The following is a 22,060-nucleotide window of genomic DNA, read 5'->3' on the forward strand; positions in this document are numbered from 1 at the left end:
AATATAGAAGTGGGAGGAGAGAGAAAGTAAGCTAAAGCTTGATTCCAAGAAAACAAGGTATGAATGTGAAGGTTTCATATTGTTTTCAAGTTTAATTTTGTTAGAAAAGTATAGAAAAGATGTTAAAGTGAAGATTACTCATGGAATGTTTTATGTTGTGATATGATGTTAAAGAAAGAGATTGAGAAAATGAATCAAGTGATGAGGAAAAATGGAAGAGCAATTAATTTTAAGTTGGAAAAGGTAAGTATCCATGAATGCTCTTGTTATTTAAGGATTAAAATTGTAAACTTGGCGAAGTTTTGTCGTAAATTAGTAAAATAAAGTGTAAAACAATTTAATATGTGAATAAGGAAATTATAATAAAAGTTTAATTAATGTGTTATGAGATGATGAAACATGCATAAAGTATTGTAAATGTGAAATTGTGGGAAAATATGGAATTTTATGATGCCAAGGACTAAATTTTCAAACTTGAGAAAATATGTGGATGAAATAATAGAAGTGACATATACGAAATTGATATGTGAAACAAGATATTGAGATAAATTGTGTGATTAAAGTCTAAGAAGAAAGAAAATTGATTTAATATGATTAATTAGTGAATATTGAACTTTTATGACAAAAAAGACTAAATTGAAAAGTTATGAAAGTTTACAAGAAAATATTTGATAAGTGAAAATGTAGTAAAGAATGCAAAATACACGATTATTGTAATTCAAATTACAATTGTTCTTTAAGTTGTGGAAAGATAATGATTGAAAAGGTGTAAAATTATAGTTAAATTGTGAAATATTATATTGATAAATAGAATGTTTAAGAAAGTGTGATGAAATAGTATATGTATGAAAAGTGAAAGTGAGACTAAATTACAAAGAATAGTGAATTTCATGATAAAAAAGACTAAACTGAAATAAGTTTAAAGTATGCAAATTATGTTCTGAAAATGAGAAAATGAAATAGACTCTGATGTGGTTGCCCAAGTAGACAAGATATGAACTAATAGGATATAGATGACATGCCATTAAGGAAAAATTAACACACTCTTTATTCTAATTATGCATTTCGATGTTGTCATGTTCTGACATAGCACTCCAATGCTACTCTGTTCTGTTATTGCACTTCGGTGCATTACTGTATTGTTTTCCTATATCCTATGCCTTTTGTTAAGTCTATGTGGGGCCTCTGTTGAATAATGAAAGACAATGATAAAATAAAAAGTTATGGTAAACAAGTTCTGATGAAAAGTTCCTGTTACACAGTGAGATGACAAGTAAAAAATTATGATAACAATTTCTGTTAAATCGTGAAGTGATAATATAGTGAATTAGACTGGTAAAAGTTCTATTCCTATCAATCCATAAAAAGATAAAAGTGGTGAATTATGGTAATAATGAATCCTATAAATCTTGAATGATCATTCGTTGTTAAAATATACTCTATTGATTATTAAGATATATTCAAGATTTATAATAGTAATCTAATAACTAGGATTCTAGTGGTGTCAAAAATACGATTTGGGACTTCGTTTTAGTAAATTGAATCAGTAAATATTAAATAGTAATATTTGTAGAGCTAGTGTATTGATGAATTTAAATTTGGATAACTAATTTACATGAAATTATAATTAATTCAGGCATAAAGACTAATTATAAATTATAATCGTTATAGATTTTTAATTAGGAAATAGATTGAGAACTTAAATTGTTATTAACCAAAGGTTTAAAATGATAAATAAAGTATTTTGAAATAAGGGATTAGTGCATTATTACGGTGAAACCAACCTTTCTCCCACTAAATTATGATTGAAGGACCAAAAAGTTGACCGGAAATGACGTGTCTCATTATCCACCTTAGTTGAAGTTGACCCTTCTGACTTATCTCTAAAACCCTTTTTCCATGCATTATCTCCCCCTCCTTCCGCCATGGCAACGCCACCACCACCACTCTTAAAGATCGACCTTTGGGCCATCCGTTCTGGATACAGCCGGATAATCAAAGCCCACTCCCGCCACTTCCTAGCTCTCTCACTCCTCTTCCTCCTCCCTTTCTCTTTCTTCTTATCCATCTACCCCTTCATCGCCATTGAATCCTACCTCAGCTTTCTTCAGCAAGATCCCTCCATCTTCCCCACTAAAATCTTTATCCTAAATCTCCTTTACACCATCCCCATCTCTATCTTCTCCCTATTGGCCACCGGTTCCATCACTTATAGCATTTTCCACGGCTTTTACGGTCGACCCATCAAGCTTTTATCCGCTATTAAGGCGGCTTTCACTTCCTTCTTCCCTCTCTTCTCGACTTGCCTTGTAACCCAGCTTATCGTTTCTGGGATCAGTTTGATCCTTGGTTTAGCCTTTTCTGCAGTAGTCATTTTAGGCTTCCAAGTTCATTACCCTTCACCTTATTTTATTTTCCTTTGCCTTGTTTACGTGATTATTCTCTTGTTTATTGTGGTTCATTTACAAGTGAATTGGATATTTGCTTACGTAGTCGTCGTCGTTGAATCAAGCTGGGGGTTTGAACCATTAAAGCGAAGTCGAAATTTAGTTAAAGGAATGAAAGGGGTTGCTTTGAAGATTATACTGCTTTTCGGCTTCGTAATTTCCATTAATACCTGGCGCTCAGTTATGACATACAGGGATTCAGCTGCTCATAAATGGACAAGTTGGGTATTTGTTTTGAATATGGACGTCACTTCCACCTTCTCTATGATGTTAATGTTTTGTAATTTAGCTGCAAATACAGTTTTCTATATATATGCCACGGCTGTACATGGAGAGCTTGCTGAAGATGAGGAATTTGCAGTTAAGAATTCAAGTTTGGCTGTGGAAGATGCAAAAGTTCCTCGCGTTGTTTCAATGGTTTAATGCTTGATGAAAACAGGTAATTCGAGTTCCATTTATGTTCTGTTTTTTGTTTTTGTTTCTGTTTTTTTAAGTCTTGCTTTGCATAGATAACATGCTTTCACCAGTGGTGGAAAAACTAACACGTAAGCGATTGAGAAGTAATAGGAAAAGAAAAAATCAGAACAGAGAAAAATTAGGAGAGAAGGAGAATGAAGAGTTATAGTTACATTAGTGTGTAATTAAGAGGTTCTTTGACTTTTTATGCTTTTAAAATAAGGAAAACGTAAGCGAAGCAGGAGGCAGTTTACCTAGCTTTTACATCAATGAAGGTAACTTGGGCACAACTCACTTTTGGTTAGTTTTGTTAAACTTTGGTTTCTGGTGACCCCTATCCTCATATTTTTCCTCCCAAAATTTTCATCTGAATAAATTTAAATTCAATTAAAAATGTTAAAAATTAAAAGTAAAAAATTGATTTGTCATTCTCCTATTAGAAAAGAATAAGGATAACGTAGAATCACAATTTCATATAACCCCTTCTCCTGCCAAGTTTTAAATGTGACAACCAACCCATCAATTAATTTCTTTTTTCTTTTTAATTAAAGTGATGCTGATAGGCTTTGACACAGTATCCATAAAAAATATTTTTTCATATTTTTTCAATTTATTTTAATTGATACAAATTTTTTAAAAATAAATTTACCAGTGCTGTCTAGCACACCAGAGACATCCATTAAAAAATATTTTTTGTTTTTTTTGCACTGTGAATACTCATATTTTTACGAGTATTTCAAAAAATACATATGAGTGTCATTTGACATAATGCAACAACAATTTTTTTTCCAAATATGATGATTGAGAGGAAAAATGGGTGGTGCTGCTTGTCACTTAATCAGCACCAACAGTAGTTGTAGCAAACAAGTCATTTTTGTATATAATTTTTCCTCCAAGTTATTTTCATAATTAATTAATTTTTTAGGGTTATTTAAAAAAAAGTTGAAAAAGTTAGTATATGATTCTATGTGAAATTAAATGTCAATGAACTAAAATGAATAAATGAAATAATACATTATATGGTTATGGTATGATGAGGGCTTGAGGTACAGTTGGGAATAGGGTTGGTGAATGAGGGTTACGGCAGATGAAAGGAATACAGGAGTTCTATTTACGATATGTTCATGCTTATGTTCTTCAGAACATGGTGTATAGGTTGGATATTGGAGTTTTGTTATCAAATTTCCGTTAAAGGGCCAAGAATCTTGTTTTGGACTTGGACTCTAGGAATTATGTTATCGATATTCTGATTATGATCATGATCTACAAAATACATGAGTAATATGTGATACCTACATGAAAAGTTATATAATATGATAAGCCATAAAGTAAGCGAAAATATAAGAAATTGTATGATTATATGGAAGAAAAGAATAACGAATTTAGTTTAATGATCTGTTAAATTTAAAAGTAAAATATATGAATTATGCAAAACAATGTTCAAGATCTCAAAATGATAAAAATGATGTATGACATGTAAATGACAATGTAAGAAATTCTATGACAAAATAATATAAATAAATAATGAAATTAGGTGGATACTTTATAAGTTTAATAGGTTGCATGTTATTTCATAGTATAAGTACTTTATTAATTTATTTTAATTTAAATGGTATAAAATATGCTTAAATAAAATAATTGGTAAGCTATTGAATTCAATTAGGTACTTATTAAGCTATTCACATAGCTTAACATGTTTTTGAACACATAAGTGAAAGAAAGTAGATTGAAGATACGAGAAGTACTTCTTCACGAGAATCATATAAACTCTCAAAGTTTCAAGACTTTTTTTATATATGATTTTTGACTTTAGAGATGACATGTACTTAGGTTTGGTAGTGTAAATATGAACTATAAAAGTATATTAGACAAATTTTAAAGCAAATGTATGAATGGGATTTCAAAAGATGATTATGTGCTTAAATGTAATGTAACAACCCATTTCTTTATGGTGTCGGAACAATGGTTTCGAGGTCACAAATCTTATGCGGGAGTCTGTAAATATTATTAATTAATATTTACGAGTAGTATATGGTGTAACAATAAAATTTGATTTAATGAATTATGTTAAATGGAAGAATAATTACGTTCAAGTGGTAAGACCCTAACGTCAAGTGGTTTTAGAAAATGAGGTATCGGGAAAATCGAGTCATAAATATTTTATTAAATATATATGGAGTCTTATTAAGGTTGTATTAAAGTTTCGTTGAGAAATTTTTATGTTTAAATGATTAATTAGGTAAAAATGACTAAATCGTAAAAAGTGTAAAAGTTGAGTTCTATTAGTTAAAGGGATCTAATAGCTTTGAAATCTTAAACTAAGGGACTTGAATGGTAAATAGACCAATTAAGGTGATAGTGGATGTGCATGGACAAGGTATTGATGTAATTTTTGATTATTAGTAAGGGTAAAATGGTAATTTGGTAAATAAAGTAAAATAATTAAAAGAATTACATTCATCTTCTTCCCCATTTTCATTTCACCATCGAAAATCACCATGGATATAGGGTTTGAGCTTTCGATTAGGCTTTCACCTTGCATTTAAGTCCATTTTGCATTCGTTTTTAATAATTTTTATGCTTTTGAGGTCGTTTTAGCTTAATCTAGCTATCTCAGGGATTAATTTGTAAAAATGTTAAAGATTGAGGGTTATTCCATTAATGTTCTTGAATGGTTCTTGATGTTAAATGTTAGATTATGAACCTTTGTTGAGAAATAAACAAGTTTTGTAAAGTGATTTTTGATGAAATTTACATATAGGGATTGATTTGTAAAAATAGTAAAATGTCATGTTAAACTTATGAAATGATGATTTATACGGGTTGGTTTAAGTCCCTAAAGAATTCGGTTAGCCTATGAGAGGGATTGGAATGCTTAAATTCTAATTTATGAGCTTAAGGACTAAATTGTAAAAAATTAAAATGTTACGGGTAAAATAGTAATTTTGAATGAATATGAAACGTGGACTAAGTTGAATACTATAGGTATTAAATGGATTGAAATTGTCTATTTAGATCAAGATAGACCACGTACGGACCTAGAACGAGGCAAAGCAAAAGCTTTGGAATTCGTATGAATTGTTGTTATATTCATGTTATTTAAATGTATGTTATTGTGATATTCATAATGTAATTGAATGATGTATAAACAAACCAATGTTATGACGGGTATCGAGTCCCGGTTGAACTTTAGGAATTCGTAGGATATAAATGACATGTCATTAGGAATTTCATATTTCGGGTGCTAGTCTTGAATGTCCTACCGATAGCTGAGGTCCTGCATTTGTTACGGATACTCCATAGCGTGTGTGAGCAGCATCGTGTAGCTTACATTTTGACCCACAGCTCATGTGAGAAGGCCCATTTCATAGCTCGTGTGAGCAATGATGTAAAGGAAAGGTTACGGTTATATGTAAAGGCACACTTTGTGTGAGCTTTCCTGAGTATCCAATGTAATTCTAGGTGGTTTAACGGGTTTGAAAAGGAAAGGAAATGGTAAGTGTTCAAATGGAATGTATCATGAACTTATGAAAGGAATTATGAACTAAATAATGTGATTACATGTGTAAGTTTACTTACTTTTGTGGATGAATGCAATTATATCATGGACAAGTGCACTAACTTGTGAATTGATGATGTTTTTAGGCTTACACTAAGCTTTTGGAATGGAATGGTAAGTAAGTAATGAATGATTGATAATCTTATGAATAGGTTGATGAACATGTAATGTTAATGAACTTACTAATTTGTGAGATTGTTGGTGTTTCAATTGGCTTATACCAAGCTCATGGCATTGATAATGGTTCATGCTTAATCTCTGAATTGTATCAATGAAGTGTTAAATTATGTTTAAGTTTATACGGGCTTACTAAGCATTCATCGCTTGCGTATTTACTTTATTATATTTTATAGGTTATCGGAAACTCGATCGGCTGGAAGTTCGTTAGAGATCTATCGCACTATCTAGTGGACAATTTGGTAGTTGTTCAATATTTTGGCTATTGTTTATAATGGCACGTATAGGGTGCCTTGTAATGATATTATGGTTTATGTATTAATTATGTCTTGGCAAGTTTAAGCTTTGGAAAGCTATGTTGATTTGATTCACTTTGATGCCTTACCAAGTTATGATGTTTTGGTAACTTTATAGTGCTTGTTTATAAGGTTCTCTTGGCATGTTGGTGATGATTTGGAAATGGTAATTGAGCATGTTTGTGCCTTGATGTTTATGGACTTATAATGCTTGTTTAGTAAGTCCTTTTGGACACTTTTTTACAATGAAAGAGTATAGCTTGTTGGTACAAATTGTTAGCTTGAAAATGGTCAATTGTGATGTGTTCTAGGTACATAATGGTATGAAGCTATTATGGTATGTCTTGAATGGTTTGGAAATGGTTAAATGTGGTATGCTTTAGTACCTAAGTGGATTAGATTTATATGCATGAAGTGTGTCATATGAACTTGTTTATGTATGTGATTTTTAGCTATTAATGGTGGTGCCTTGATTAACATATTGGTTAATTGAATTAAGGTTTTGGAAGTGGCAAATATATGTGTGTTTAGATGAGGTTTTGGTGCTTTGGAAGTGTACATAATTGGTTTAAATGTTCATTCATGGAATGATATTCAAATGGTTTGGTTCTAGGTGAATTTTAGGTCCATGCGGCCTGAGACACGGGCATATGACTCAGCTGTGTGTGACACATGGCCTGGTGACACGACCGTGTGTCATCTGAGAATTCCTTTGTATGCAAGTCAGTGAGTTACATGGCCTGGCACACGGGCGTGTGGGGCAACTCAAGGAGTTACACGGCTTGACACACGGGTATGTGACACGACCGTGTGACCCTACTTAGAGAGTTACACGGGTTGGGACACGGCCGTGTGTCCCTAGTTCGAAGGTTACACGGCCTGAGACACAGGCGTGTGTCTCAGCCGTGTGAGGCACACGACCGTGTGACCCCTGTTTCCAGATTTTTATGACTTTCCTAGACTTTTCAAATGATTTCAAATTAGTCCCGAATTGTTTCCATGGTGTTTCTAGAGCCTCGAGAGCTTGATTTAGGGACGGTATGTATGTATATGATTGGTTTATGATTTGATTATGTTATTGAATGATATTAAGTTTAAATACTTTCGATTGTACGGTAATGCTCCGTAACCCTGATTCGACAATAGAGACGAGTTAGGGGTGTTTCATGTAACATCTCTTTCTCGGATCTTGTTAGCAAAATCGATCAACCAAAATAGCCAAGAGGGGGTGAATTGGCCTTTAAAAATTTTGTGGAAGCAAGGATAAGAAGATAAGAATATAAACACAATGATTTTAGAGTGGTTCAGCCCTAATTACCTACTCTACTACCTTATTTTTCCACCACTAAGGGTTTTCCCAAATTCACTAATTTGATGAATCTTTGAGGATAAGTTACAACTCCCTTAAGATTTCTACCTAAATCTTAATACACAAACCCTTTCAAAAGAGCAAACAAATAAGTTTTTGGGAAATGTATCCATATTGTAGTAAACATGTATTTTTTTTATGTGTTTGAACGATGAATAAATAGATAAAATTAATTTCACATTTCACTATTTATATTTTGTGTTTCTGTCTTTGATTTGTTGCATACATAGTGAAATTGTGACAAGCAAATATTAGCTCATTGATTATATAAGTTCAAACTAACGATAAGTGGCACTATAAGAACGTTTACATTGTGAGAAAGATAACTTACTTCAGTAGATAATCTAAACGAGTCTGTAAACCCGTAAAAGAGTTAAAGTGATCATTTGATTCAAATACTTAGAAGGATTATTATGTCATCCACAATTCCAATTAATGAGATGGCTAGTCTTAGCTATCGGAACAGTTGACTCCATGGGTAGAGACATAAATGTACCCATTGGAAGAACGATACATTGAACTAGACCCAAGTTGAATTAATTCTGAATCCGTTTGTGAATTAATTCACTTGTGACATTCATGGTGCGACTTACCTTAATCTTAAGTTAGTTAGTGACCATGCATATGTAACTCATGTGCTTTGATATAAGTGGAGGCTTATGATCTAAAGATGATCGATTCGATAGTTGGTATGTTGCGTACATAACCTATGTATAGCATGACTTTACTAGTAATAATGGAATTCATAGCTCGATTAAAAAGTCAATGATATCCTCTCATTGGCATTGTGTGGATTTTTAAATATGGAACGTGGCCACAGGTTGCTTGTTCTCGAACGAAGAATTTATCACAATCGTTAGTTGACAGTGATCACATTAATCATTAAGAAGACACAAAGGTGACAATAAGATAAAATAGGATTACATTGAGTCAACGAATTTAACTCAAAGGAATCAAGGATATCATATGAAGGCAATGTACACATGACGAGGTCATTAGGCAAATTAGTTGGATGAACTAATTTCGTAAAGAGTATACAATAAAGAGTTTTCATTCATGGTACTTCTTATGGACTGACTCCATAATTAAGTAAATTGTGAATTATTGGAATGATGCTTCTTGACATAATTGTAATTACTCGAGCGTAATTGTATATGTCTGATTGGTCCCTCAACGAGCTCAAAAAAAGCTTGATCGAATTACATTTCAATTAGAAGAAAATTCTACGACTTTGGAAATGATTTAATTAAGTTGATTTATTCGATGGGGAATTAAATTAGGTAGTCATGAGTGTCGAAACTATTTTTTTTAATAATTTGAAAAATGGGGATCGACTTTGAAGATGAACACGGGAGTCGCCACTGATTTTTTATTAAGGTGTGATCGGTTCACCATTAAAATTAAATTTTAGGTCTGCGAATTTTGAGAAAACAGGTTCGGGAGTCGGTTACGCACAAGGAAGGGTTAGCACCCTCGTGACGCCCGAAATTGGTACCGAATTGATTGTTTAATGTCTTAATGTCGAGATTTTGAAAAGATTTTAGAATACAATCCTTTTATTTTAAAGTTAAATTTGACTTTTAAAAATTATGCATTTTGAGAAGGATATCTGATTATTTGGGCCAAATGAGAAGATCAAAACCCAGTAAGTTAGGGTTCGATTTCACCAAATTCCCAAATGTCGAATATTGCCTTTGTTTTTATTTGTTAGAAAAATCCTCGTCTCGAGAGAACAATATGTCATATCCAATGCGTTAGGACACCACGTATCGAAATCTCGAGAATGAGCTTTTTATTTATCTTTTAATCAAAAGGGATATTCTCGATTATTTACATTCGACGAGAAAAATTGGAACCCAATACGTTAGGGCACAATTCTTTCGAAGATTCTAAATACCGAACTTTGCGTTATCTTAAAAGTTTTTGAATAAATTGGTTTTGATACTCAAACGATATTAAACGTAACCTTTTAAACGAATAAAGCGATAATGTGCAATGCGAAGTGATAATTCGTAAATTTAAAAAAAAATACACTAATGTATGAAGAATAATCAAGTAAATAAGCAATACAATACATAGGAGCAACGGTTACATGGAAATACTAACATTTAAAAACTAATCAATTAAAAATCAATAATATGTATGTATTAATTTAAAAGTAATGCACATGGAGTGGAGAACTTGATATAAATAATAGTATGTATAACAATATATGTATAAAAGTTGAAATAAGCAAAATAAATTAAAATAGGGTCCTTTTTAAGAACAAATTATATGTATGTATAGATAAATAAAAATATAACATAAAATTAGTAATATATTATATACATGTATATAATCAAAATAGTTTAATATAAATTGTATATATGTCTAAAATAATATCGAATATAAATATTAACACTTAAAATAATATTATATAGAAAAATAATGTATATACAAAAATGTAAATAAATATATAAACTAGTATAAAAGCAACATTAGTGATATTAACAATGGTAATACTAATAAATTAATTAACGAACTTATTTAAAAGGCAAATAACCAAAGCATTAAATTAAACTAAGAAAAGAAAAAAATGCAAATAAAGTAAAACAAAGGGGGGTCAAATGCAATTAAAATAAAAATTAAAGAACCACAAACAGAATTAAAAGAAATAGAAAGGGGACAAAAGTGAAACGCGCAAATAATACGAGGGATCAAAAGGGGAAATAACCCCAACACTTCGAAATGCTGCGCTAAGAGAAGGGCTAAAATGAGCAGAATTCAAAACATGTTGGTTAAAATTAGAAAATAAAGAAAACAAAATTAGAAATATGAGCTAAAACAGAGGGACTAGTGGCGCAAATAGGCCATTGAAATGAAAGCGCGGATCCTTCCATCGGGTCGGGTCACCGCGCGGGTCAAGGGACCAAACGACGCCGTTTTGGTGCTAGTGCCCTTGCCTTAAAACGACGTCGTATCAATGCATTATTTAAACCTAGTTTCTGTAAAAAAACATTTTTGCATCAACAAAAAATTAAAAAAAAGGGTAAACTCTCTGCTAGGGTTTCGGCCCTAGCTCTTTACACAGCTCCTCCGCCGCAATTCCACCATGAACGGTGGTCGGAGCCTCACCACAAAGGGCTTTTTGGCTCCTTTTCGCGCGGATTCGAGGGCGTCCAGGTAAGACCTCTAACTCCCTCCTCTTTTTTCTCTTTTGCAAGCAAGAAATATAAAACTAGTGTTGAAGAAACTGAACAGAAAGACGAAATCGAAAAAAAAAATTTCAAATCACCTTTAGAAATTGTTTTCTTTGAATACTTTTTTTATTTTTTTGTATTCAATCTCTGCGTAAAAAAAAAGGGAGCCCCCACACAATACAGAAATGGGGTTTTATAGCCCCGAAAATACAAAATATAATAAAACAAAAATAATCCAAAAATCCTCTCTGCTATTTCTGTTTTTTCTATTTCTTTTGTTGCCTTTGTTGCGTTGCTCGTTTGTTTGTCCTTTGTTGGTGTCGTACGAAGACTAGTTGGGACGTGGCGCGGCTCGGCGCAGCGCATGAGTCCGAGGGAATGCCCTGGTGGCTGCGGCGCTGGAGGCTCACCCTAGCTACTAGGGTTTCTGCTTGTGGCTTTGGGGCTTAGGTGATTTGGGCCATTGTAATTGCGTTTAGTTTTTTTGTTGTAATTGGGCCTCTTTAATTGGACTGATGTTATTTTTTTGGACTTTAAATTTGGTATTTATTTGTGCCCGGGCCCTGGTCAAAATTGGGCATTACAACTGCCCCTCTTTGCTCGTTTTCGTGTTATGTAAACGGAGCAAAGACTTTAAAAATGGCCAATTTTGCCCGGTCGTGCTAGACCTTGGTGCTCTTCTTCTTCAAGTAGTCACATTCCAATCTACTGCATCTTCAGAGGTGTAGGAATTGGTGCTTCGATCTACTCCATCGCAACGTCGAGGAGAGAGGATTCGTAACTCGTAACTTCAATCTTTTTAACTGCAATGTCGGGGAAGCAAGATTCACCGATGTGGCTTTAATCTGTTCCACTGCACTGCCAGGGAAGTAAGATTCGCTGTTGTAGCTTTAATCTTTTTAACTGCAATGTCAGGGAGGCCAGACTCACTGTTATGGCTTTCATCTGTTCCACTGCACCGCCTGGGAGGTAAGATTCGCTGTTGTAGCTTTAATCTTTTTAACTGCAATGTCGGGGAAGCAAGATTCACCGATGTGGCTTTAATCTGTTCCACTGCATCGCTTGGGAAGTAAGATTCGCTGTTGTAGCTTTAATCTTTTTAACTGCAATGTCAGGGAGGCCAAATTCACCGTTGTGGCTTTAATCTGCTCTACTGCACTGGCTGAGAGAGTGAGATTCGTCACTGTGACTTTAATCCTTTTAACTGCAATGTCAAAAAAGCAAGATTTACCGTTGTGGCTTTAATCTGCTCTACTGCACTGGCTGAGAGAGTGAGATTTGTCACTGTGACTTTAATCCTTTTAACTGGAATGTCGGGAAAGCAAGATTCACAGTTGTGGCTTTAATCTATTTCACTGCATTGCCATGGAGGTAAGATTCACTGTTGTAGCTTTAATCTGCAATGTCGAGGAAGCAAGATTTACCGTTGTAGCTTTAATCTGTTCCCTGCTCTTGAAGATAAGATTTGTAATTTCTGCTATATTTACTGATCTGTTCTTTGGGGAACATGACCTGTATAATGAACCTAATTATGCCTAATGATTAGGATGGCATGATCAAAATGAATCAAATGCTCCTAACTAGACATTGCATGAATGCAGAATTTTATTTTTCCAAAAATGATCCCGCTTAGGTTGTTATTACTCGAAGTTTATTAAGGCTTTGTTACTGAAGTGCTATAACATCTTCCTTCTCGACTGGCGTTTTCTGAAGAAACATTTAGCCAGGTTACCCCACACTATAAACCTCGAAGTTATATCCACTGGGGTACAAAATTTGTACTATCATTCTCTCACCGTAATCCAATGGTAGAAATATGAATTTTCCTCAATCCTCTTTTATCACAATTCAAGGATATAGGATCTTAATCTTTCTAGTTCCTTACACCATTCCCAAGGTGTCGTACCAAAGACTTATGCGCAGATAAATGCTCTCTTCTCCGAGGGAACCTCTTCCTCTTGCTTGGTGATCATTGCTTGCTTGTTTATTTAACCTTTGTCACCAACATGGCATCTTGTCAATCAATGCATTTGACAACAAAATCCAAAGAGACAGTCCAAATTTAGACTCTTCCTTCTCAAATTTCCAACCTTTAAACTTGGTGCGCTCTAAATAATAGTCTCGTTTCAGGCTCCTGTATTATTGAGAAATTTCTAGAGTAATATGCAAAAATTCCATTGTGAAAGTTTTATTAGTCCATTAATCATTATTCCAATGCAAATGCTTGCAAAAAGGATCATAACAATGGATAAGAATGAAGTTGGTTTCGAGCATAGCTCGAAGAAACAAATGATAAAAAATAGTAAAGAAGAATAACGAAGAAATTGATTGGGAATGTATATTTTGGAAAAGAAAAAAGTATTCCAAGAATAGCAAATAATATGAGAATTGGGTGCCCCAGATATCGCAGCTTGAACTTCTCTGTACAAACTTTCTGAAGACCATTTTGAGTTGGACATGTGTTTAGGAGGTCTACAACGCTTTGTCGATGCCCCAAGATGTCGCCTATCCTTTCCTATTGATTCAGGCATAGCAAGATCACCACATGCCCAATCTGATCAAGATTCGAGTTGCTTTGATTACCTCATGCCCCCTTTAATCAATATTTGAGCCGCCCTTTTCGGGTTTTCAACTCAAATCCCCTTTTGGTCTTAGGTGCTCTTTGTGGGTTTTCCCCTTAGCCTCTCCATTTTTATTTTTCATTTTCATTTTTCCTTTTCATTTTTGTTTTCACTTTTTTCATTTTTCATATTTTCTGACTCAGAGTGCCCTTTGCGGGTTTTCACCTTGGTCCTTTCTTCTTCTTTAAACGAAGTGTTTCTTGACTGGATCCGAGTTTATAGGATTAGCAATCTCACCCAGGATCAGTGTTCCTCTGAAAATGGTCTTCTTTACAACATAGGGACATTCCCGATTTGGCATTCATTTCCCTCTGGAATCCTTTCGTTGAAGAAGAATTGTTTTCAACATCCAGCCTCTTGTGGAATTCTCTGAGATGACCCTATTTATTATGGGCTCATATAATTTATTTCTGGTACATCCGACCCTGATGAATAGCTTTCAACCCTTTACCTAGGTCTAACTGATCACATCGCGATTGGATCCTTCCAACTTTAGCTCAACTAATACCCGGAGAGTGGGGATTTCAATAGGTTAAAACTACCTCAATCCTGTAAACCATAGAGAGAGGTGTTGCCCCAGTACAGATATTCGACAAGCAATGAGGGCCAATGGTAATTTCCCATGCCAGTCCTTGCAAGTCTCAATCATTTTTTCTTCAATTTTCTTGATGTTCATCTCTAGGCAATCTGGTGACGAGACGTGGTGTCTGCTTCCGAATTGCCTCTAGACCTCAGCTATCGCATTATCCGATATAATCTTCTTTGGCATATGATGACATTGGCATATGAAGCAGCCTCTAATGATCTCAAAAATGAAGCAATGCCCATTAGAAGTTTTCGATAACGGTGATGTCCATGCCCCATTTTGCTCAAAATTTGAGTCGCCCTTTTCGGGTTTTCAACTCAAAACCACCTTTGGTCACAAAGCGCCTTTTGCAGGTTTTCGCCTTGGCCTCTCCTTTTCTTTTTTTTTCTTTTTCTCTTCTCTCTTTTTCATTTTCATTTTGACCTTGATAGATTTTTCTTTTTGCTTTTGACTTTGATTTTTTTTTGATCTGAACTCTTGGGATTAGGCAAGTCCTTGTTATCCCCTTTCGACCAGAATCAATATTTTTATAGATAAAGTCCTCCACATAAGATCTCTCACTTTCATCTTGTATGCGAAAAACATTATTTGGTATCAGATTTCTTTTATAGAGCCATTTGGGGTGCAACTACGACAAAAAACTTTGGATATTCCTCTTTAATCTTGAAGGGATGGAAACTCGACTTCAAATGGGCAAAGCTATGCTGAGTCAACGAGAGAGGCATTACCCTGACGAAGAATTGCATCGCTCATACTGCAATTTTTTTTGTCATCGTGTTGTTGTGCAGATTTCATTATCAGCGTTTAACCCATCATATCCTGGTATGATCATGCAAAGACATCTTTGAACTCTAGAGGTCACTCAACAAGGTGTTGCTTTGTCTTTGCAGTCAGGTCAATTCTAATCTTCACCAAGCTCACAATTTCTAATGATTCCTTGTGAAGTAGGATATGTCTATCCTCCTACTCAACCATCTTCAATAAGTCCAGAGATAAGCTACAATCTTTGTCATTTTCAAAGTCATGAGATCCCTCTGAACACATGCCTCACTCAAAAGGAAAATCTGGGTCTGTAGCAGAGTCGTTCACGTAATTGATATCCAGGGACCCATAATAAGTACCGAAGAATATACGAAAGAATGTATAAATTCATGAATAATTATTTGTACAATATGATTATGAATGAATGAATGATGTGGAAGAAAATCCAAAAAAATAAAATAATCAAAAAATAATTATTCAAAAGGAACGAAAGAACATTGGCTCAAAAGTGATCACAAAGATGTATTTCATTAGAATAATAACGTTCAGACATGAGCCTATTTTACAAAGGAAATTTCTATAATTTTTAGGCTAAAAACAACAAAAATGTTTTGAACATTACTCTAAATAAGTTCTAAAAACTATGGGGCTTTCTTCCGCAGTCTAATTGCTTAGAGCACTCCCAAATTTATAAGGGCGAATATCTAACAAGGTCCCTCCTTCAGTCGCTTTTCGTCGATGTGAACATTTCCCACTCTGCATTGCATTCACCCCATTATCAATTATGATTGGGTAACGGATTTTCTGCACTGGAGTCATCAAACTTGACAACACCCATGTTAATGAGCCTTTCAACAAGCTTTTTAAAGACGGTGCAATTTTCTATCGAATGTCCCCCAATTCCCGCATGATAATCACATTGTGCATTTTACATCATACCACTTGGGGTACGGAGGTTGCAGGGGCTTTGAGTAGAAAGGGGCAACAATGCACGCATCGAATAAACGTTGGTACAGCTCTTTATACGACATCGGAATTGGTGTGAACTGGAGCTTCTTAGTATTTGGTTTCACTCCAGATTCTTGTTTCAACAAACCTTGTTGACTAGCGACCCCTTTACCTGGATGACTTACTAACCTTGAGTAACCTATGTTATTCATCTAATCTTCTTTTCTCCTTGAGATTGTTTTTTTTACTCTCTCCACCCTCTATTCTTCCGTTTTTAATGGCATTTTCAATCATTTCGCCATTCATGATTATATCTGAAAAACTCTTCGAAGCACTTCCCAACATGTGAGTGATGAACGGGGCCTTCAATGTGTTGATAAAGAGCATTGTCGTCTATTTCTCCAAGAGGGGTGGCTGAACCTGGACTGTAACCTCCCTCCACCTCTGTGAATACTACCTAAAACTTTCGCTTGGCTTCTTTTCCATGTTTTGCAAGGTGATTCTATCAGGAACCATATCTGTCACATGACTGCATTGCCTCATGAAAGCTTGTGCTAGGTCCCTCTATGAACAAATCTCGGTACGGCTCAACTGATTGTACCACTTCGACGCTGCTTCAATGAGGCTATATTGAAAGCAATGTATTAATAGCTGATCATTGTTAATATACCCAGTCTTTTTCCTACAGAACATGGTGATATGGGCTTCAGGGCAACTGGTCCCACTATATTTCTCAAATTCAGCCATATTAAACTTGTAAGGGAGTACTAAGTCTGGAACCAAGCTCAGATCTTTTGCATCGATTCCATGGTGACTATCGGCGCTTTCCAGGGCTTTGAATTTTTTCTCCAACCATTTACACCTATCTTCCCACTGTTTTGGCAATTCTGCATTCGCCTTTCCTTCTTCAGCTGTTTCATCAAAGTCCGGGATGGCAAGATTAATCGTATTATCACCAGGGTTAGGACCTGATCCAGCCAGAAAGTTCATCAGTAATGAAACATCGGTTTGAAACCTCTGAGGCCCAATTGAAATAGAGGATTTGCACGGAGGACCTCAGTCTGAACCTGTGCATACAGAGGCGTAAATCTTGGAGGATAGGAAGGTCTATCCTTGTCTTCTTCTTCATCATTTATCATAGGGCCTTTCCCCTTATTTATTCCTTTTAGTAATTGCGTCAGCTTAGTCATCATGTCCTTTTGAGACTTCAGCACCCTTTCTGTCATGTCCTGTTGAATTTTCTCCAATTGCTCCTTCATTTGCATCTGTAACTGATCTTGCATATGCTTTTGCATTTGCTCCAATTTCTCTAATCTTTGATCCATTTCCTTAGTTTTGAGACGAGTACCGTAAAGGTGTTTGGTTGGTTGGTTTTCCAGATTAGCTGAAATAAATTTACTTAATTAGACTCTTTCAATGGACTTTAATGCATGTAATGCAAGTGCATGAAATGGATGCCTAAAGAGACGTTGATTCTGATTCAATTACATTTAGAAAACTTTACTAGAAGACAAAACCTTTTACATAAAGCAGATGCATGTACGGCCTCGCCCTTATATTCCAAGAGACGCCATCGATATTTTCCTTCATTCGCATGCTCGAGATAATTTCCAATAGATGCCAATGTTAGCTCCTTTTCTTGATCCTGGTCGCGATCCATCATCTGCCCATCTTCATAAGGCTCATCAGCTTCTTTAAGGGAGTTGAAACATCAAAGGCTTTTAGACAATCGCCCCAAATCCTCAGGCCACAAAGCAAGGTCACAAACTCTTCCATCGCTCTTCTTGTGTTTCTTAGAATATGTTCAGGCAGCCGTATTGTTTTCCACTTTATCAAGGAATCCGTATTCAATGACAAGTTTTCTAATTTAGTAATCGGATTTGAATCAATGTCTCTTTCCTAAAATGCAAATGCAATGCAATCACAATCAAAACACAACGAGAGGGGTTAGTACAAAACAGAAGTAAACAAGGAAAACAGAAAGTACCTAATCAGGTAACCATTAGGGATTTGGAGTGGCTCTACCTAGGTTAAGTTCCTAAGTCCACTATATGAGGTTTGGTTCTAAAGTCAAGGTACCCGAACTAGTAGATTCCTCGTTCCTCACCCATTATAGGCTTATGCAGACCGAGTTTAGTTCAGGGGAATACATTTCCCTATGGCTACACGGAGATGAAAATCTCATGAAGATAGAGGTACGGATGTATTCCGAAAGTGATCCACTATCTTGCACGGAGGTGAAAACCTCACGAATGAGTAGCTTCTCACTCCCACTTAGAAGGGTAAAACTAAACAGTCCTTATGCAATATGAATGCCAAGATATAAAACTCAATTGACAGTAATCATACAAACAAATGCAAAGAGAGGATCATAATTTTTCAAATCAAATTTTCAATTTTCGATAATAAGACAAAAAAAATCAATTTTACGGCTTGACTCTCTAACGAGTCCCCAGTGGAGTCGCCAAGCTGTCGAAACTATTTTTTTTAAAATAATTTTAAAAATGGGGATCGACTTTAAATATGAACACGGGAGTCACCACCGATCTTTTATTAAGGTGTGATCGGTCACCATTAAAAATAAATTTTAGGTCTGCGAATTTTGAGAAAATAGGTTCGGGAGTCGGTTACGCACGAGGAAGGGTTAGCACCCTCGTGACGCCCAAAATTGGTACCGAATTGATTGTTTAATGTCTTAATGTCGAGATTTTGAAAAGATTTTAAAATGCAATCCTTTTATTTTGAAGTTAAATTTGACTTTTAAAAACTATGCATTTTGAAAAGCATATCTGATTATTTGGGCCAAATGAGAAGATCAAAACCCAGTAAGTTAGGGTTCGATTTCACCAAATTCCCAAATATCGAATATTGCCTTTGTTTTTATTTGTTAGAAAAATCCTCGTCTCAAGAAAACAATATGTCATATCCAATGCGTTAGGACACCACGTATCGAAATCTCGAGAATGAGCTTTTTATTTATGTTTTAATCAAAAGGGATATTCTCGATTATTTAGATTCGACGAGAAAAATTGGAACCCAATACGTTAGGGCTCAATTCTTTCGAAGATTCCAAATGCTGAACTTTGCTTTATCTTAAAAGTTTTTTAATAAATTGGTTTTGATACTCAAATGATATTAAACGTAACCTTTTAAACGAATAAAGCGTGATGGAGCGATAATGTGCAATGCGAAGTGATAATTCGTAAATTTAAAAAAAATACACTAATGTATGAAGAATAATCAAGTAAATAAGCAATACAATACATAGGAGCAATGGTTTCATGAAAATACTAACATTTAAAAACTAATGAATTAAAATCAATAATATGCATGTATTAATTTAAAAGTAATGCACATGGAGTGGAGAACTTGATATAAATAATAGTATGTATAAAATATATGTATAAAAGTTGAAATAAGCAAAATAAATTAAAATAGGGTCCTTTTTAAGAACAAATTATATGTATGTATAGATAAATAAAAATATAACATAAAATTAGTAATATATTATTTACATGTATATAATCAAAATAGTTTAATATAAATTGTATATATGTCTAAAATAATATCGAATATAAATATTAACACTTAAAATAATATTATATAGTAAAATAATGTATATACGAAAAATGTAAATAAATAAATAAACTAGTATAAAAGCAACATTAGTGATATTAATAATGGTAATACTAATAAATTAATTAACGAACTTATTTAAAAGGCAAATAACCAAAGCATTAAATTAAACTAAGAAAAGAAAAAAATGAAAATAAAGTAAAACAAAGGGGGGGTCAAATGCAATTAAAATAAAAATTAAAGAACCATAAACAAAATTAAAATAAATAGAAAGGGGACAAAAGTGAAACGCGCAAATAATACGAGGGATCAAAAGGGGAAATAACCCCAACACTTCGAAATGCTACGCTAAGAGAAGGACTAAAATGAGCAGAATTCAAAACATGTTGGGTAAAATTAGAAAATAAGGAAAAAAGAATTAGAAATATGAGCTAAAATAGAGGGACCAGTGGCGCAAGTAGGCCATTGAAATGAAACGCGCGGATCCTTCCCTTGGGTCGGGTCACCGCGAGGGTCAAGGGACCAAACGGCGCCGTTTTGGCGCTAGTGCCCTTGCCTTAAAATGACGTCGTATCAATGCATTATTTAACCTAGTTTCTGTAAAAAAACATTTTTGTATCAATAAAAAATAAAAAGGGTAAACTCTCTGCTAGGGTTTCGGCCCTAGCTCTTTACATCGCTTCTCCGCCGTAATTCCACCATGAACAGTGGTCGGAGCCTCACCACAAAGGGCTTTTCGGCTCCTTTTCGCTCGGATCCGAGGGCGTCCAAGTAAGACCTCTAACTCGCTCATCTTTTTTCTCTTTTGCAAGCAAGAAATATAAAATTAGTGTTGAAGAAACTGAACAGAAAGACGAAATCGAAAAAAAAATTCAAATCACCTTTAGAAATCGTTTTCTTTGAATACTTTTTTTGTTTTTTTGTATTCAATCTCTGCATAAAAAAAAGGGAGCCCCCAAACAATATAGAAATGGGGTTTTATAGCCTCGAAAATACAAAATATAATAAAATGAAAATAATCCAAAAATCCTCTCTGTTATTTCTGTTTTTTCTATTTCTTTTGTTGCCTCTGTTGCGTTGCTCGTTTGTTTGTCCTTTGCAGGTGTCGTACGAAGGCTAGCTGGGACATGGAGCGGCTCGGCGCAGTGCATGAGGCCGAGGGAATGCCCTGGTGGCTGCGGCGCTAGAGGCTCACCCTAGCTGCCATGGTTTCTGCTTGTGGCTTTGGGGCTTAGTTGATTTGGGCCATTGTAATTGTGTTTAGTTTTTTTTGTTGTAATTGGGCCTCTGTAATTGGACTGATGTTATTGTTTTTTGGACTTTAAATTTGGTATTTATTTGTGCCCGGGCCCGGGTCAAAATTGGGCATTACAATGAGAATTTGGTAAACTAGAGAATTTTCTTTAAAATTTAATTTTGAAAATCTAGGTGATTTTTGAAAAAAAAACATTTTTATCAAGTAAAACTAAATTAATCAAATTAATTAAAATAAATATGATATTTTTGAAAATTAATTTTCAAGTCAAGCAATTAGACCAATGAATAATTGAACTTGAAAATTGGACCCGAGAACCAAAAACTGAGACCAAAACCCAAAACTGGTTAAATCGGGCCCAATTTATGAAACTAGGCCGATGATCCAACCGATGGTTGGACCAGACTGGTCAGGCCGTCATTGGCCCGGGCTGAACTAACTATCACACTAGCCAGGTGATCTACCATAATTTGATATGGCAAATTAAGCTTCCTTGATACACTTGTGGAGCTTGTTTTCTAGAATAGTAGTGTCTTTTCTATAGTTTTTCGTAGTTTTTAGGTTTTGAATTAATAAGTGCAAATTGCCTCTTTTTACTTATTTTGAGACCCAAATTGGCCGATCGTGTCATTTGGTACCCTAACCTTTGTTTCAGTGTTACAGGTAGAGGTGTTCAAACTTCAATTAAAACCAAATTAACCGACCAAACAGATCTAATTCTGTTAATTGGTTGGTTAACCGATCTAGTAATTAACGATTAATTCGGTTAATGGTTAATTTGGCTCAAAATCGGGTAATTAACCAAATTAACCGAACTAATTGAACTTAA

General features: G+C 34.6%; 1 protein-coding gene across 2 annotated transcripts; it reads left to right on the top strand.

Moving 5' to 3' along the window:
* Positions 1-1,842: 1,842 nt before the first annotated feature.
* On the top strand, positions 1,843-7,045 carry LOC105783897 (uncharacterized). 2 transcript variants are annotated; one of them, XM_052626359.1, is made up of 3 exons: positions 1,843-2,667; positions 2,749-2,886; positions 6,816-7,045. In XM_052626359.1, exons 1-2 carry the CDS (start codon positions 1,926-1,928, stop codon positions 2,868-2,870), a joined length of 864 nt encoding a protein of 287 aa, XP_052482319.1. In that variant the 5' UTR covers positions 1,843-1,925; the 3' UTR covers positions 2,871-2,886; positions 6,816-7,045. The 2 variants fall into 2 exon arrangements, with proteins under 2 accessions (XP_052482319.1, XP_012465060.1); XM_012609606.2 differs by having other exon boundaries at positions 1,848-2,886.
* Positions 7,046-22,060: the final 15,015 nt, after the last annotated feature.

The sequence above is a fragment of the Gossypium raimondii genome, chromosome 13 (assembly GCF_025698545.1).
Source record: "Gossypium raimondii isolate GPD5lz chromosome 13, ASM2569854v1, whole genome shotgun sequence".
NCBI classification, from domain to species: Eukaryota; Viridiplantae; Streptophyta; class Magnoliopsida; order Malvales; family Malvaceae; genus Gossypium; species Gossypium raimondii.